The sequence below is a fragment of the Rosa chinensis genome, chromosome 4 (assembly GCF_002994745.2).
Source record: "Rosa chinensis cultivar Old Blush chromosome 4, RchiOBHm-V2, whole genome shotgun sequence".
In the NCBI taxonomy this organism is placed as follows: Eukaryota; Viridiplantae; Streptophyta; class Magnoliopsida; order Rosales; family Rosaceae; genus Rosa; species Rosa chinensis.
Genome location: NC_037091.1, coordinates 63,640,213 through 63,657,968, shown reverse-complemented (window position 1 = coordinate 63,657,968; position 17,756 = coordinate 63,640,213). Strand labels below are relative to the sequence as shown.

At 40.3% G+C, this 17,756-nt stretch overlaps 3 protein-coding genes and 1 long non-coding RNA gene across 6 annotated transcripts; 2 read left to right on the top strand and 2 right to left on the bottom strand.

Annotated features, from left to right (window-relative positions):
* The first annotated feature begins 85 nt into the window (after nt 1-85).
* Nucleotides 86-2,165, top strand: LOC112201109 (pentatricopeptide repeat-containing protein At2g33680). The gene has a single exon (XM_040519243.1). The coding sequence runs from the start codon at nt 116-118 to the stop codon at nt 2,135-2,137; it is 2,022 nt and encodes a 673-aa protein (XP_040375177.1). The 5' UTR covers nt 86-115; the 3' UTR covers nt 2,138-2,165.
* Nucleotides 2,057-5,612, top strand: LOC112201111 (probable polygalacturonase At1g80170). 2 transcript variants are annotated; one of them, XM_024342126.2, is made up of 10 exons: nt 2,057-2,192; nt 2,772-2,950; nt 3,284-3,412; nt 3,545-3,715; nt 3,820-3,840; nt 3,964-4,171; nt 4,435-4,516; nt 4,640-4,748; nt 4,868-4,984; nt 5,122-5,612. In XM_024342126.2, exons 1-10 carry the CDS (start codon nt 2,150-2,152, stop codon nt 5,434-5,436), a joined length of 1,374 nt encoding a protein of 457 aa, XP_024197894.1. In that variant the 5' UTR covers nt 2,057-2,149; the 3' UTR covers nt 5,437-5,612. The 2 variants fall into 2 exon arrangements, with proteins under 2 accessions (XP_024197894.1, XP_024197893.1); XM_024342125.2 differs by lacking the exon at nt 2,057-2,192 and having other exon boundaries at nt 2,470-2,950.
* LOC121052989 lies at nt 2,730-5,158 on the bottom strand. Its single transcript, XR_005810467.1, has 2 exons — nt 4,011-5,158; nt 2,730-3,693 (listed from the first exon to the last, which is right to left on the bottom strand). It is a non-coding gene; the product is annotated as an uncharacterized LOC121052989 (long non-coding RNA).
* Nucleotides 5,613-8,237: 2,625 nt separating the features above from the next.
* LOC112200012 (uncharacterized protein At4g22758) lies at nt 8,238-9,944 on the bottom strand. 2 transcript variants are annotated; one of them, XM_040519049.1, is made up of 3 exons: nt 9,104-9,944; nt 8,726-8,920; nt 8,238-8,366 (listed from the first exon to the last, which is right to left on the bottom strand). In XM_040519049.1, the coding sequence occupies exons 1-2, from the start codon at nt 9,327-9,329 to the stop codon at nt 8,739-8,741; spliced, it is 408 nt and encodes a 135-aa protein (XP_040374983.1). In that variant the 5' UTR covers nt 9,330-9,944; the 3' UTR covers nt 8,238-8,366; nt 8,726-8,738. The 2 variants fall into 2 exon arrangements, with proteins under 2 accessions (XP_040374983.1, XP_024196777.1); XM_024341009.2 differs by lacking the exon at nt 8,238-8,366 and having other exon boundaries at nt 8,517-8,920; nt 9,104-9,943.
* Between the last annotated feature and the right edge of the window lie 7,812 nt (nt 9,945-17,756).

Genomic DNA, 17,756 nt, shown 5'->3' with positions numbered 1-17,756 from the left:
CTTTTTAAACTTGGTGACCTAAGGCAAAAACCTTTATAGTCTTTTCAAGTCCACGAGGGTTTATATATATATAGTCAAAATTTCAAACACCCCCCACATCCGTTTAGATTTTCAAATGTTGATTTTACCGCGGAGAGCTCGATGGTCATTTCGAGTTCTTCGATCATTTTCTTCCTCTGTTAGCATACCCATTGTAGCTTCATCAACCTCATCTCTGGGTTTCGACTCGTATTTTGAACCCAATACCAGTGACCAAGTATACTCCAACAACCGGAGAATAGGCCACTTTATAAAATCTGGGGATTTGAACAATGCACTCAACGTGTTCGATGAAATGCCTCGGTATGATGTTGTGACATATAACTTGCTTATTTCAGGGCATGGCCGATTTGGGCGTCGAGAACAGGCTTTTCGGCTCTATACTGATATGGTTTCACAAGGAATTAGAGAAAGTGCGTCGACGTTTTCTTCTGTGTTGGGGACTTGTACTGATGCAGGGCTTTATAGAGAAGGGGTTCAAGTTCAGTGCAGGGCGGTGTCTCTTGGGTTTAGCTTGAATATGTATGTGGGGAGCTCCCTGGTAGACCTTTACTTGCGTATGGGGCAAGACAATGTAGCTGTGAAGTTGTTTGATGAGTTGCAGGAGAGAAACTTGGCTGTATGGAATTTGTTGTTACGTGGGTTTTGTGAACTGGGTCGAGTGGATGAGCTGTTTGGGATGTATTATAGGATGAAGTTGGATGGTGTGGATCCAAATGGGCTTAGTTATTGTTATTGGATACGTGCGTGTAGCAATGGGAAGCTTTTGGATGAAGGAAAGCAGCTGCATTGTGGTGTTGTGAAGGAGGGATGGTTGGAATCAAATGTGTTTGTTGCCAATGCTCTGGTGGATTTGTACTCTGCTTGTGGGAGTTTGATTGATGCAAGAGAAGCATTTGAAGCTATTCCAGTGGAGGATGTGATTTCGTGGAATTCGATTATTTGGGTCTATACCGAAAATGGTTTGCTGCTTGATGGTCTTGAGTTATTTGCTAGGATGCAGTTTTGGGGGAAGAGGCCATCCATCCGTTCATTTGTTGGGTTTTTGAATTTGGCTAGTAGGATTCAGAATATTCAACTTGGGAAGCAGATACACTCTTATGTTGTGAAATCGGGTTTTGATCATGATGCAAGTTTTCATATTCAATCTGCTCTGATAGATATGTATGGGAAATGCAGTGACATTGAGAGTTCAGTGTTCATATATGAAAATGGTCGTGATAGAAATGTGGAGTGTTGCAACTCATTAATGACATCTTTGCTGCACTGTGGTGTTATTGAGGATGTGGTGGAGATGTTTGGTTTGATGGTTGATGAGGGAATTGGTCTTGATGAAGTTACTCTTTCTACGACACTAAAAGCTTTATCAGTATCTGCTTTTGCAAGTTTAGGCAGCTGCAAATTGCTTCATTGTTGTGCAGTAAAGTCAGGTTTTGAATCTGATATTGCTGTTTCGTGTTCACTAATCGAAGCATATGCAAGATGTGGTCATGTCAAGCTTTCCTGCCAGGTTTTTGATGAACTCCCTTCACCAAATGTCATCTGTTTTACATCGATTATCCATGGATATGCCCGAAATGGAATGGGAGGTGAATGTCTTCATTTGCTACAGGAAATGGTGGCAAAGGGTTTGAAACCTGATAAAGTGACAGTGTTGTGCGTGTTAAGTGGTTGCAACCATTCAGGTCTGGTTGAAGAAGCAAAATTGTTGTTTGATTCAATGGAAATGCTATATGGGGTCTCCCCAGACCGAAAGCATTATTCATGCATGGTTGATCTTTTAGGCCGGGCAGGTTTGCTACATGAAGCTGAAGAGTTGCTGCAACACGCACCCGGAAAAGGTGACTATGTAATGTGGAGCTCATTGTTGCGAAGTTGTAGGGTGCACAAGAATGAAATAGTGGGAAGGCGAACAGTAAAAAGTTTATTGGAGCTTGAGGGAAAGGACCCTGCAATTTTGTTGCAAGCTTCAAACTTCTATTCTGAAATCGGTGAGTTTGACACTGCAATGCAAATCCGAGAATTTGCAATAGCACAGCAAGTAACAAGGGACATAGGTCACAGCCTGGTTGAGGTAAACAGCCGCAGTCACCGTTAGCATCTTGAACTGATGGAACCAGCTCACACATTGTTCGTTGGCCCCAGTGCCTCAGGTCTAACATCTTCTGAATATAATTGTTATTATTATTATTGCTGTTGTTGTTTTGCTTCTTTTATGGGTAAAGCGTTAGGTGTGCATGTAGTGAATCAAAGATCTGTACCTTTGTTGTCCTGGTGATCTAACTAATCCGTTGACCTTTTTTTTTCCTTGAAAGAAACTGTTCTGGATTTTGTTGTTATTTCCAATTTACTATTTTCATGAAGGACTATTATTTTGTAGATGTATTTTTCCCTTTCCTTTTCTTAAAATAGATGCCAGGACTAGATACGGATTGCAGAACACTGGGTGGTGGATCTTGGGTTCTGATTTAAGAGTAAAGCAAAGACCAAATATTTTCCCTTGCTTAAAGTGTGGGATTGTAGAAAATGCAACATCTTCATGTACTTTCAAGTCAAGCCATATATTCCACAAAGCCCTTCATTTCTTGTACTAATCTACAGATATAAATTATAACCCATTGTTCATTATACAAATCAATCGATCTTGTAATACAGCAAAGATACAACAAACATGGGTAAATTCTTCGTGATTTCTTTTCTTGGTATGCTGATAGCAGTTTATGGAGTTGCAGGAAACATTGTTTATGATGACATTGGCATTCTTGATGAGCTTGAAAGCTTTGACATAGAAGAAGACAATGAGGTGGACATCTTTGAGATTCCGTCATGGACAAGTGAACGTGGTAGCAAGGTTCTTGTTAATGTGGATAGCTTTGGTACTACTGGAGATGGAGTTTCTGATGATACTCAGGTGAGCATATTATATAAACCGTTAGTTTTTACATTTCATGTCATTTGCAAGCACTTCATTCGGTTGAGGTATATTGTATTACTAAATTCTTGCTAGTATTCAGAGGCTCCACATGGCGAAGTGGTTTTTGATTCCATTAAACTGATAGAATCTTATCCAATATGTTGTGATCAGCATTCAGCAGTAGTTTGATGGAAAAAGAAAATGAACCATAAGAGCTTCACACATGTTTTGACTTGCCAATTTTAGACTGCAAAATAAATCCTTTACTTGAACTAGTTTCCGTCACAGCGATTTTTGACAAATATTCTTCTGAAATGCCCTTGATATTAGGCTTTTGTAAAAGCTTGGGATATTGCATGCAATACAACAAAAGCTGTTTTCCTGGTACCCCAAGGACGCCGCTATCTAGTAAATGCAACAAGATTTGAAGGGCCATGTGCAGATGGCTTAGTCATCCAGGTAATTTGTAATACAATTTCCATGTCTCAATTAACATTCACCTTCTGTGGATCTGTTTTGAACAATTCATAGCAGTTATGATGCATATTACCATCGATGATAATATCATACTGTCTTACTGTGGTACAACAGATTGAGGGAACAATCGTAGCACCGGATGATCCTAACAACTGGGATCCAAAATTTCCACGAACATGGCTTGACTTCTATAAATTGAATGGAGTACTTTTCCAAGGGCATGGAGTTATTGATGGATCAGGCAGTAAATGGTGGGCTTCATCCTGCAAAAAGAATAAGACAAATGTAAATTTTTGAAAATTCATTGTTTCTGTTCTGTTCCAAGCACTTCAAATTTCAAAAGATGGTGAAGTACTAATTTAATATCTGTCTCTTCCCAATTTCTACAGCCTTGCAGGAGTGCTCCTACAGTAAGTACCTTGCACTTGGTCACAAACTTATAACCATACTTTCAGAAAAGAATTCATTCAAATGACATGGGATCAGGAATTCAGGATCACAATTTATAATTTAAGTTTATGTGTTTATTGCAGGCATTTACTATTGATAGGAGCTCAGCTATAAAGATAAAAGGGCTCACCATCCAGAACAGCCAACAAATGCATTTTACTATCTCTCAGAGTGACTCCGTACGAGTTTATGCAGTCCAAGTCTCGGCTCCAGGAGACAGTCCTAACACTGATGGAATCCATATCACTGCATCTACTAATGTGGTTCTCCAAGACTGCAAAATTGGAACAGGTGAATCATTATTTCTTATCTCTTTTCATAGCTTAAAAGGAGGAACTGGAATGAAATAAATGGCTATTCAGAATATAAAAAGCATCTTGCAAGATCTGCTAACATGCAAAGAACCGAAAGAAAACATTTGAACATTAAGCTATTAACTTTGAATAAAGCCCACATATGCTGCAATTGAAAGGTACACAACCACATGGCATCCATAACAAAATTGAAAGCACTGATCCATTTTGTTTCATGTTGATTCTGAATATGATATGCAGGAGATGACTGCATCTCAATTGTCAATGCTACATCAAATATTAAGATGAAGAGAATCTTTTGCGGACCAGGACATGGAGTCAGGTACTCTCTACCTTGATTGTACATTAACTCTATAAAAGAGTCCTATGACAATCCAGAAGTGATGATAATTGGAACTCTAATTTTGTTTTCATTGTATTTGTTGTTATAAATTTGGGTTACCAGCATCGGAAGTCTAGGGAAGGACAACTCCAGCGGCATAGTGACAAAAATTGTCTTGGATACAGCATACCTCAAGGAGACTACCAATGGCCTCCGCATTAAGACTTGGCAGGTTTTGAATCTACTATTAATATGATTTTTTTCTTATGATGACATAGACAGTGCTGTTATAATGAACACTTTCCCTTCTTTCTTTTTTTTTTTTTTTCACTTGGGGGTGTTTTTGTATAGGGAGGTTCTGGTTATGTTCGTGGGGTCCGTTTCCAAAACGTAAGGATGGAAGATGTAGCAAATCCCATAATCATAGATCAGTTTTACTGTGACTCCCCCAAAGCTTGTCAAAATCAGGTAATGCTCTAAGACTTTCATCATCTTTATCTCTGCAGTTTTGATTTATGGAAGTGTTTCAGAAAATGGGTTATCAAAGTTATCAGTCACAATACATGTTAACTTGCAAGTTGTGTTTCTTTTTCTTGACATTGTAGACATCAGCTGTGGAAATAAGCCAAATCATGTATCGAAACATCTCGGGAACCACAACGAGTAAGAATGCCATGAAGTTTGCCTGCAGTGACACAGTTCCATGCAGCAACCTAGTCCTCAGTAATGTCAACCTGGAGAAGAAGGACGGCACTGTGGAGACATATTGCAACTCTGCCGAAGGCTTCGGGACTGGAGTTGTGCATCCATCAGCAGACTGTCTGAATTCTCATGACAAAGACTTGACAATTATCAATCAGCCTACAGAAGTTAAAGATGCAGATCTCAGCATAGAAGATATTGTGCATACTGAACTCTGACTTTTATACGTCATATGCACATTACTAAAATAACTGTTTGATAGTATAGTAAACAGGGTTAATGAGCTTGTAGAGTGCTCTATAGTAATTGATGTTTAAGGATTCTCGGAGGGAGGTTTGAGGTTTCCATGTCAAATTTTAAGGGAAGTTGCGAACAATGAAATCCTTTATAGCTATATAGTATAATGAAATAGAAGTTGAAAGACAAATAATTCGTAGAACTAGTTTTGTTCACCTACTCCAACAAGTTTTTTTAATTTTTTTAATTTTTTTTTATCAAGAAGAAACTTCATTAATGATGAACTGGTTATAATGATTTTGGGCAACATCTCTTGCACAGAAATGACCACTAGACTTCAAACTGGAACTCTTAAAAGACTGACTAAAAGAGCCAAAGAGGCTTCGACTAAAAGAAAACTTGCACCACAACTAAATGACAAGGACAACAAGCGCAGAAGCAGTGACTCTTTGACACTCAACTTTGTCAACACTAACTCGCCAACCAGAGTCCACCCGGCCTGCCTTCGATCGACCAAGCCTACACTCGTTATGACTTCGAACCTGACCAAATTGAATAGCTGGACCATCAGACCTGGGACTAAAGTAAACCCAACACCATCACCACCATGATGTCAACATTGTCAATCCACCACTGCTCCAAATTGTCATCGCCTCTGACCCGAAACCAGACAGGAACGACGACCCACTAGAATGCCAAGGATGATTGTCTATGCCACAGGCAGACATGTTTGTCATCGCTGCTGACCCAACTTCAGAACAAGAACGATCCCCTAGATGGCTAAAAGAAAGATTGTCTCTGTCACAACCTGCAGTGCGTCCTTACCAAACCTTGGTAGGGACTTATTATTACCAACAAAACAAAACAAAAAAACCAAGCTCTAAACCACTAGTAACAACGGCCCAACAACAAATACCCAGCCCAACTGCATCTCCGTCTCCCCTACTCTGATCACCGACCATTTCTCCTGCCCTCCATCTTCCCTTTTTGCGCCAACAAGCGCCACCATCACAATTCCGTCTTCGTTATTGTGCAACGGAAATGCACCGTCCCTGTCCAACATGCTTATCACCAGGACAGATCGAACAGAGCCAATCCGGATCTAACTGATCCGAGCAGATCGGAGCGGCGCTGCCATTACCACAGCACCACCCAACATCATGTCGCCATCCCTGCCAAGCCCTGGAAACGCGCCGCCCCTGCACCACAACTCCGTCCCCAGATCAGATCGAATAGACCCCATCCAGATCATACTGATTTGAGCAGATCTAGACCACGCCACCACGAGCACGGTACCATCCAGCAGTCTCCAACCTCGCGCCACCAAGCCAATCCGCCGACCAAGCCAGCAAGGGACAAACCACACTCCGTCCGCTGCCTCGATCTCCCCCTTCCTCACCTCACAAACCGTCTCTGCAATCTCCCCGATTCGAACTAGATGCCGATCGAGGAACCCGTCGCTCACTCTAGACCCACACGGGCCGACAAAGACCCGTCTGACGACGGCAAAAGGCTCGCCGCCGGATAGGGAGGAAGGACGCAATGTTTCTCTTAGGCAAAGGACCTTTCTTCGTACTACCTACTCAACAAGTTATATATAAATATATATATAGATATATATATATATATATATATATATATATATATATATATATATATGCAATTGCAGTCAATTTTCATTTGATTTAAATCCGACGGTAAAAAATAATTTGAATGATATTATTTTCCTTATTATTCTTCATTATTTTGATATAAATTCAACGAAAGTTCAGCATAATTAAATAAAAGATCTACTGAATAGGTGAACATATTCGAACAAGAACAAATTCCCTCTATCCAAAAAGAAGAGAAAATGCCCAGCAAAAGATGGGCTCAAAACGGGAATCTTCCCTTGAAATGTCTTAAACTGCAAAAGTCATCGACGGGCGAAACGTGCTTCACATGGTGATGTACATATGCAACTATTCTCACATGCGCCAATAATGCAACCTCATCATGGTAATGAGTGACTGAACAAAGTGCTTCTCTAGACCACCTTAATTCCCTGCATGCAATTCTTGGGGCTAGGTGGTTTATTCTCCCGATCAGCATGACCCAGCTTCTAAAAAACAGTTTTTGAAGAATTATGAAGAACGAGAGAATGTTTTTATTTTTATTTTTATCAAATAAATAACTTTACAACAACTAATCTACTGTAAGTCAAGTCGTGAACATCTTATTTATGAAAGGGAGACTAAAATGGTCTTGCACAAAATAAGAGGATTTTGCGGCAGAGAATAAATGCGTGGTGAGCATGATTACTAAACAATAAATTTAAAAAAAGTTCGGTACAAAATTGCAGAGCAGTGAAGGCGGAGAAAGAGCTGATGGACCTAAAAGGGGAGAGATTCATGGCTTTTAGACATAAAAAGGGAAAAGCAACTTGTACGGCGGCCATGTTTGTCGTCGTCGTATATATGCTCCAGCTTTCAGAAATAGTATTATGTTGCCTCTTCGTGACGCATACAGATATATGTTGGCACATCATGTCCCTGAAATTAAGTATTACACTGGATCCAGTTGAATTGTTTCGGCAAAGCACTAACGTGTGCCAGGCTGCCGAAATGCCAAGTGCCAGCCAGAAAGGTTGACCAGAAGAGCCCATCTCTAATAAACGTGGGAATGGCATGGTTCTCCTACCAGAGATAAACCTAATGTGAGACACGCCCCATGTGGAGTAATATAAAAGCTCATAGCTCTCGAATTTGAATACCCCCCAGAGCGTTGAAACTGTGAATTCGTGAGCCGTTAGATTAGTGCAGGGCATATTGCAAAAAACAGTGACTAATGTAAATGCCCGCATCATCAGATTAGTACTGTAGAACAGGTTGCGGAACTTGCCAAACTCTGCAAACTGTTCCAGTTTTGGATTCTGTAGGGAACGAACCAAATACATTTCAAATTTTCAAGTTGGAGAGTAAACAAATCAACACCGCCAAGTGCTAAAAATTGTCACACGCTTTGGTTTAATCCTTGAATAAACAAAAGGAATAGTTTAGGGTATCAATTCAAGTTCCAATCATCACTCGAAACATGCCATTTCAGGCAAAGAAATTGAAAGATATTATTTCATAGAGAAAAAGATCAAACACACCTATGGCAAATTTATTCGAAAACAAAACTTCAAAATAGAGCACAGTCGAAAGCACATGTGACTGACTGACTCTATTAACTATTGAAGGGACACAAATTGCTGGAAAAAAAAAAAAAAAACAATAGAAGAACAATCACCTAACCCATTAACTCAATGGGAAGAGATTTTGAGGTTGAGGGACTTGTTGATCCATGCCTTCCAGCTCCCACTCCCCTTGCGAGAAATTGCAGCTGCCGGTATTTCACTGTCGGCCATTTTCACCGGCTGAGGCTTCTTGCATAGCATAAAGTTCCGAGCTCCTTGCGATCCAATTGTGTCCCATGGACTCAGAGCTGCAACCATTCAAAATTCACAACCACAATCAGAACCATTTCACCCAATAATGTATGACTCAAGTTTCACAAAATTTATTTCACCTAATAACCGTATGTTTCACAAAATTTATGTCAAAACTAAGATGATATTCTTCAATTTCAGATTCAAAAAATGAGAAAGAGAGTTGTTGGAGACGTTACCATCAGGTCCAGCAGTGGGGCAGTAGAGCATGAACTCATTGAGATCGGAGCCGAGAATGGGAAGGCGACCTTCACGAGCATAGGATTTCAAAGCGGTGTCGATGACCGCAGCGACAAGCGCCTCCTCGTTGACAACGAATCGGATCGGGCCGGCACTGCCCAGCACAGTGATGCTGATCAGGAACCTGTTGCCCTTGGGACTCTTCTTCTGCTTGTACAGCAACATCTTCGTCCGAATCAAATCAAAATACCAACCAATCCGAATTTACAAAAATCGCAATTCCCTCGTTATTTGATCAAACCAAAAAAAAAAATACTCGAAAATGAATCAATCGAAATCGAAATATGGAGGAAAAAGATGAAGGAATTGGAGGAGGTGAATGAATGATTCAGGGGTCGACGCCGAGGCAGCGGTAGTACCAGCCTTCCTTGCAGGAGCCGAAGGAGAAAGCAGAGGCGGCAGAAACAGGGAGAATAGCAGCGCTCGCCCTCGATTGTGCAATCGAGCGCATGAAATTACTGATGCTTAAGATTTCCACCATTCACAAACTTGTTCGATCTCGAAATTTCGAAAATATTAGCGGATCTCTAAAAGGAGCTATTGTAACGTGATCGAAAAACCAACAAACAAACAGATTCTTGAAACAGAGTTTCGGATTGTGACTCAAAATTAGGGTTAGGGCTTCTGGGGGCGGCTAGGGCTCTCTCTCTCTCTCTCTCTCTATTTCTCTCTTTCTCTCTTCTGGAGTTGTTGAGGTTTGATTTCTTCTGGGGAAGGAGAGGAGCCTATTTTATACGGTTTGGGGGGATTTTTAATTTTTGGGTTTTTTTTTTTTTAATCCCAGTTTTTGTTTCCTTCCGGTCGCCTGGAGTTAAAGAGTTGGGTCGGTAGGGGTAAATTCCTTGCTGCCACCGACTCCTCCCAAATTTACCGGATCTTTCTTTAAGCAGTCTAATCTTACTGGTCCGCGTTTTTACCGTGTCTGAGAATTGTTTCCCAAGTCAAATGTTTTTACTCTCTCATTTTTAACCAATTTGAGCTGGGTCAACGTGTTATTTTACTCCCCTAAATAATAAATTACAGCAGTTGACAGTTACTTCAATTGAATATTTACTTTTTTTTCTTTTCTTTTTAAAGGGAAAATACTTAGCGAACACGTATAATAGGACATAGGTCATTGATAATCTCTTTAAGAATACTAGCGGGCTCACTCACTATGTGTGTAGAGAGAAGTTAAAGGTAGTGGAAAAACATCCCGTACAACTCTTCTCTTAATAATAGTATAGATATGGGTTTTTTTTTTTTTTTGAGAAATTAAGAACATATGGGTTAGATGTGGAAAACAAATACTATATATGTATTTTCTTTCCAAATTGAAAGCATGCAGGAATTAAGTACGTGTCAAGGACTGGGATTAATTTATTAAAGAATTGTATTCACTTAGTTGAAAATATTATATATAGAAAATATAAAATAAAAAAATAATGCATGACGATGAAATTTTGGTATCGTCTAGAAAGTATATATTAGTGAAAATCCATTGCTTTGCTAATTAAAGTTTCTTTTGGGATTTATGAAATCCTAATGAATTGAAATACACGATTAATTAAACGCAAAATGTTGTTTTCATGGTAATATCATTCTAAAATAGTAAACTTAATTTCTTATGTATATATTATCATAAGCTGCATCATCTACGAACCTAATAAAGTGATTCAGATTAGCGTAGAAAGAAAAAGATGTTGTAGATCATTTCATTTTCCTCTAACACTCAGATAACATGCAAGTACTCAATTAAGAAGGCGTTGGTGTGCACTTACAACTGATTAGCGGATAATTAAAGTAATTAGTTGTATAAAAGAGTCTATATGAATTGGACATTATTAATTATTTTATAGAAATTGAGCCTACAATAAATTGCTCCTAAATTTTGTATTGACATTTTATTTTTGTCATCTAGTCTTCTAAACTTAAGATGCCCTTTGAAAATGACATTGTCCACATCAGAGCTTTCCAAGTTTCTTCCTAATATATATGAACATAAGACACGATGTACATGGGATAATTCTAATTCAATGTACGGATGCGATTCCACTTAACCTGCCCCGCCTACCCGTGCCTTGGTTGGCAAGACAGACTTGGACTTATTATTCAGGTTTAAAATGTTTAATACTAATTTGTTTTGTTTAAGCTTTCATGTGTCCCATTTAATTAGCTTGAAAACTTTGACATAACAGCTACATATTTTCTATTAACTAAAGGCTGCCTAACGAATAAGTCATCCACCAAAACAAAAAAAGGGTCCCGTCTTGCCGGAACCGTACCCTAATCTAGTCGTATCAGCCAAAAGCAGATGCTCGATCAAGCTTTTCCATAGACCATACTATAAGGGATATTTAGATGACTCATTACTATGTTATTTGGCTTGTAAGCACCAACCGATCGAAAAAGACGAACTTGTTGAAGGAAAACCTAATTTGTGTTTAGCCCAAACTCTAGGTTACTTGACCTAGTGATAATAGGATTTAATTAGAAGGATCTAGAATCCTAATCAATGTAGAATTACTTTCCTTGTATGATTGAGATTCTATGCATTGTAATCCTCTATATAAAGAGGCCCCTATTATCAATGAGAATACACAGAAAATTTCTCCCAAATTCAGTTCCTCTAAAACACATTATCAGCACGAGCCCTAACCCTGAAATCCTAAATTCGTAGCCTTCAAATCCCAGAAACCACCGCCGCCCACCTTGAAGATCTCAACTCCAGGAGTCCAGAACAGGCGGCCCCGCCCCAAGAACCGGCCGGAAAATATCTGAACCGGCCATCGGACATATCTTTATCCTCCCTGCCCGGTTCGATACTTTCCTCCCAGCCAACTGCTACGAAACTTCACCAGAAACTGTATCCGGACACCAGATCACCGGAGACAAAAATTCATCACCGGAACCGGCCTAAATTCGACTGAACCGGCCATTTGTGCCCACAAAATCTGAACCGGCAGAAAGAAGAAAAAAAAAAGGAGAAGAACTCTTGCAGCCCAGGCCCGTCTGCAGCCCAAGCCCGCCTGCAGCCCAGCGAAGCCCACGTGCAAACCCAAGCCGCCGAGCCGCCAAGCCATAACATTCTGCCACGTCAGCACCACGCAGGCATCCAGTCAGCCAGCCACGTCAGCAGACCGGTCAACCTGAGTCAACGTCGGTCAACCCTCCGGTCAACCACCGCCGGCGACTTTTCCGGCCGACTTCCGGCCAATTCCGGCGACTTTTCCGGATGCGTGAAAATGGCATCCAGCTTTCTATAATTTGTTATGATGAATGAAAATGGCAAGTATAATCTCTATTATAAATTAATACGTGATATGTTAATATGTTTAATACGCATTTTATTTCATTTAATTTATAATATGAATTCGAGAAAACTTGTTATAATTTTGAAAACTCATATGGTAATTAAATTTTATTAGTGATAATCGCATGTATGAATAAGTTAAAAAAGTAATTTTTTTTTACAATAAATCAACACCACAAAAACTAATATACATACATATATATGTCTTTCACATGTACTAACATGATCTTATTCCCGGAGAATATATGTAACCAGATCAGGTGCGTAGGTAACATGCATGATTTATACACCACACAAATAAACTAGGGCTTGAAATTAACTGAAGTTTATGCGTTTTAGGTCAACAACCGAATAATATCGGTTGCAAAATCAGAATCTTGACAATACGACGATGGCTTACAAAGTCCTCGAGCAAAAGCAAGCGGATGAAAACCCTACCATCCTTTGGTTTATCGTTATCCTCATTCCCATTTCGGAATGGTGGTCCAGATGAATACATGGCCGGCCTGCATATGCGGTTGGAGGAGATGAAGTATATATGATTTGAAATGAGATATAGACAAGAGCACTTTCATATTGGACCAGTACTGATCGGCTGTACGAACGACAACTCGAGGCTGAGAGTGAGAGTTGAGATGATTCGCAGATCCCAGCGGCTCCCGCGCTCAGCCTTTTTGTAAGGTTGCTGCTGCTACATTTGCATCATGCGCATGAGCTCAATATGGTCCAGATAGTGAGTGGATGATCGAGAGGACGGTTAAAGCTGATGATCGATCGAAAAGGATTGACGATCAACACCCGAAAGCATATGATATATGCAGTTAATAAATAAGCGCATAATTTTGGATGAATTCAAAAAAGCAATGAATCATCCACCCACATCTTGTAGCGTCGATTTAATTTCTATTTCAACTAATTAATCTCTTGTAGTGATTTTAGTATTTTACGTAAACGGTACTATCAAGTAAATCGATCACATCTCTTCCATGGTCCCCTTAACTATAGATGTGATTTTTTAATTTTTTTTTAATTCGATATTTAACTATCCAAACGATACAATATTGAAACCCTAACATCTATGTTATGCTGATAGGTTAAGCCCCTCCGACTATTTTTTTCTCTCTTTAATTTATCTTTTTTTTGAAAGGATGAAATTACCTCTTTTGTTGAGGGACGTTTACTCCAAGAAGATTATATATATGGTTCGAATGCCGAAATGAAGAGCTGCAAATAATTCGTTGCCTGCCTCGTGCTAGTTCATGTTTCATGCAAATGGAGATAGATTGCTGGACAAAGGTTAAGATAGCGACATTTCAACATATGATATGGTTAAAGGCACTGTGGATATATTACAAGATGGTGCATGGTCCTAGCTTGTGAAAATGATTTTTCATCCCTCATCTGAATTCTCCTTACGTTCGAAACAATATCCATGTGATTGGCTGACAAGAACATCAGCTTTAAATGCGCTACCCACAATATCTCAATAAAATCCTTAGTAGTTGCTAGTGGAAATTCACCGCGAGCAAACAATGTGGTTGTGACACACCCTTGATTAACATTTTCTCCTTGCCAAACGCCAATTGACTAATAATTTAGATGTAGGATATTATTTTTCTATATAATTATTAAACTATGGAGTTGTTTAAACGTTAACGTTGAAGTTAACATTTGAATTTTATATAGGATTGGGGATTTAAGGGATCTTGCTCAAGAGCTATGAAACTCAATAACCCGATTACCCGAAAATCTATAGATGGTTTGCGCATGTCTTTACAGATACTAATTCATTGAGCGTTGCTTTAGTTCATATTAAAATATCTTGAATGAAATCGACAAGAATTACTGAAAATGACTCTTTGTAGCATGTGTACTTTATTCAACAAATGAAAATGTTTTTAAATCTCTTCAAAATCTTGTTGATCAGAGTTTTTTTATTTTATATTTTATTGTTACAGACTTAACATGTATATCAAGTCAGCTTGAACAAAGGAATAAAGGGATATATTCAACTTCTCCAAGAACGGAGTGTATATACAAGATACATCAAGACCTATTAGAAAACTAATTACAACAGAATATTCTTGATAATACACAATATTCACAATCATAATTACACAGCACGACTCACGCCAACACTCCCCCTCAAATTGGCCCATACAGATCACGGATGCCTAACTTGTCAAGTGAGTCACAGAAGACTTTACTGGAGAGAGCCTTCGTAAGAATATCTGCCAACTGTTCTTTAGTAGGAACGAAGGGAAACATAATGATCTGTCCATCCAGCTTCTCTTTAATGAAGTGTTGATCTACCTCCACATGCTTCGTGCGATCATGCTGAACAGGATTGTGATCAATTTCAATTGCAGCCTTATTATCACAATAAAGCGGCATAGCCTTTTTCTGCCTGAACCCCAAATCCCTCAACAAATTTCTCAACCACAACATCTCACAAAGTCCTCGGGCCATTCCTCTATACTCTGCTTCTGCACTAGAATGAGCCACCACCTTTCTGTTTCTTGCTCTTCCAAGTAACCAAGTTACCACCTACAAATGTGAAATAGGCTGAAGTAGACCTACGATCTGTAATATTACCTGCCTAGTCTGCGTCTATGTATCCGGAAACATCCAAATGACTGTATTTTGAAAAGAGTAATCCCTTTCCTGGAGCAGACTTTAAATACAGCAAAATACGAAATAAAGCATCCATATGAGCCTCACTGGGATTATGCACAAACTGACTCACCACACTAACTGCATAAACTAAATCTGGTCTAGTGTGGGATAAATAAATCAACCTACCTCTGGTATCTTGCTTTATTCGTAGGTACTTGATCCAAATACTCTACTAACCGATGGTTCTGCTCAATAGGAGTATCACCAGGTTTACAGTCAAGCATACCTGTTTCTGCTAGCAAGTCAAGAACATACTTCCTCTGACTCAACACAATACAATCCTTCCTACAAGTAACTTCAATTCCCAAGAAATATTTCAAATTACCCAACTCTTTCATCTCAAATTCAGACGATAACTAACCTTGTAACCTTTGAATCTCTTCAAAGTCATCACTTGTCACAACCATGTCATCAACATAAATAATCAAGGCAGTCACTTTACCACACCGATGTTTAAGGAACAATGTGTGATCTGAATTGCTTTGTCGGTACCCAATTTTCTTCATGAATTAACTTGGTGAACCTGCCAAACCAAGCTCTAGGAGACTGCTTCAAACCATAAAGAGATTTTTTCAATTTGCACACCACCTGCTCTCCAGTAGAAGTACCATATCTAGGAGGCAAATCCATATAACCTCTTCATGCAGATCACCATGCAGGAATGCATTCTTAACATCAAATTGTTGCAAATGCCAATCAAGATTAGCAGCTAACGAAAGAAGTACCCGAATTGTTTTAATTTTGGCCACTGGTGCAAATGTCTCATCATAATCCACTCCATACTTCTGAGTATAGCCTTTAACCACTAATCTTGCCTTGTACCTATCCACTGATCCATCCGAATTGTGTCTCACAGTATACACCCACAGACAACCAACTGTCTTCTTCCCGGGTGGTAATGATACTAATTCCCACGTACAATTCTTCTCAAGAGCATCCATTTTCACTGTCATTGCTTGCATCTACTTCTTCCCTCATTGCATCTTGCACCTTACTAGGAAGAGATACAGAAGATAATTGATTCACAAAGGCTACATACGATTTAGACAGCCTATGGGTCGACACATAATTTGCAACATGGTATTTAGCTTTTGCACTTAGAGTAGGTTCATAGTGTTTCGGGGGCTGACCACGGGTGGAACGACTAGGGAAAGTTTTGGTGGGAACACTATCTGTACATGCATGTACATTTGCAAGCATAATTAGCTATAATGGGCCACGCTCATTGTACCGCCAAAGGTACTAATTCCAACTAAAGGAATGACATGCAGACACACTGGCAGGCAGGCTACGGCCTCAGCGTCGGACCACCTCCAGATCACCGCCGACGCTCCGCCAGGGATTCACCCACCCCAACCTCCGCTGTCTAACCCCAGAGGAGGGAAAGGTCGTCCTAGCAGAAATCCATGGCGGGGAATGCGGAAACCACTCGGGCGCCAGATCCTTGGCTAACCGCACAATGCGACAAGGTTACTTCTGGCCCACGCTTGGTGATGACGCTCGGCGGATTTCGAGGTCTTGCCACAAATGCCAACAGTTTGCAGATCTCCCACACGCGCCGGCGGAACCACTGTCAATCATCATCGGCCCATGGATTCATTCCACGTGGGGCCTTGATTTGATGGGAAAGTTCCAAACCGCCAAGGGCCAGTTCAAGTACATCATTGTCGCTATCGACTACAACAGTAAGTGGGTAGAAGCGGAGCCACTGACGGCAATAACTACCGCAAAGGTAATCCGCTTCCTTTGGAAGAATATCTACTGCCGCTATGGCGTCCCACATACAATCATTACAGACAACGACACACAGTTCAACAATAAGGAACTCATCTCATTTGCCGCCAACCTGGGCACCAAGTTAAGTTTTGCATCTATCGCCCATCCCCAAACCAACGGCCAGGTCGAAGCAGCAAACAAGATAATCAAGAAGCTGCTAAAAAAGAAGCTCGACGACGCCAAGGGTTTGTGGGCAGAAAAACTTCCAGAGGTCCTATGGGCCATCCGGACAACTCCAACTATTGCCACCGGCGAAACCCCTTTTTGTATGATGTTCGGCACAGAAGCTGTCCTTCCTATTGAGGTAACTCAGCCCACCGCTAGGGTCAACGGCTACTGCCCAGAGACCAACAGCAACGGCGTCAACTTGGACAGGGACCTCCTAGAGGAAAAAAGACACAAGGCCCATTTACACAATTTACAAAACAAACAACGGGTATCGCGTTTCTACAACGCCAGGGTCAAGGCCCGGAACCTCCAATTGGGGGACTCGGTCATGAAGGAAGTCATCCCGCCACCAACAAAACTCCGCCCAACATGGGAAGGCCCGTACAAAATTGTGGAAGTCGTTAGCCCAGGCACCTTCTACTTAATGGACAAGGACGGCGTCACATCGACCCACCCTTGGAATACTGAACACCTTCGGTATTACTACAAATAGTCAAACCGCTACCCAAGAGCATCTTGACTTAGCTAAATTTTTTGTTCAAATATTTAGCTAAGGGAAGCTACCCAACGGGTACTACCCCACTTTTGTACACTGATCCGTCAGTTATCAATGAAACGAGGAATTATTTAAACCATTGTTACCAAGTCTAGCACTGAGGGCAACTGGCAACGCCAGCAAT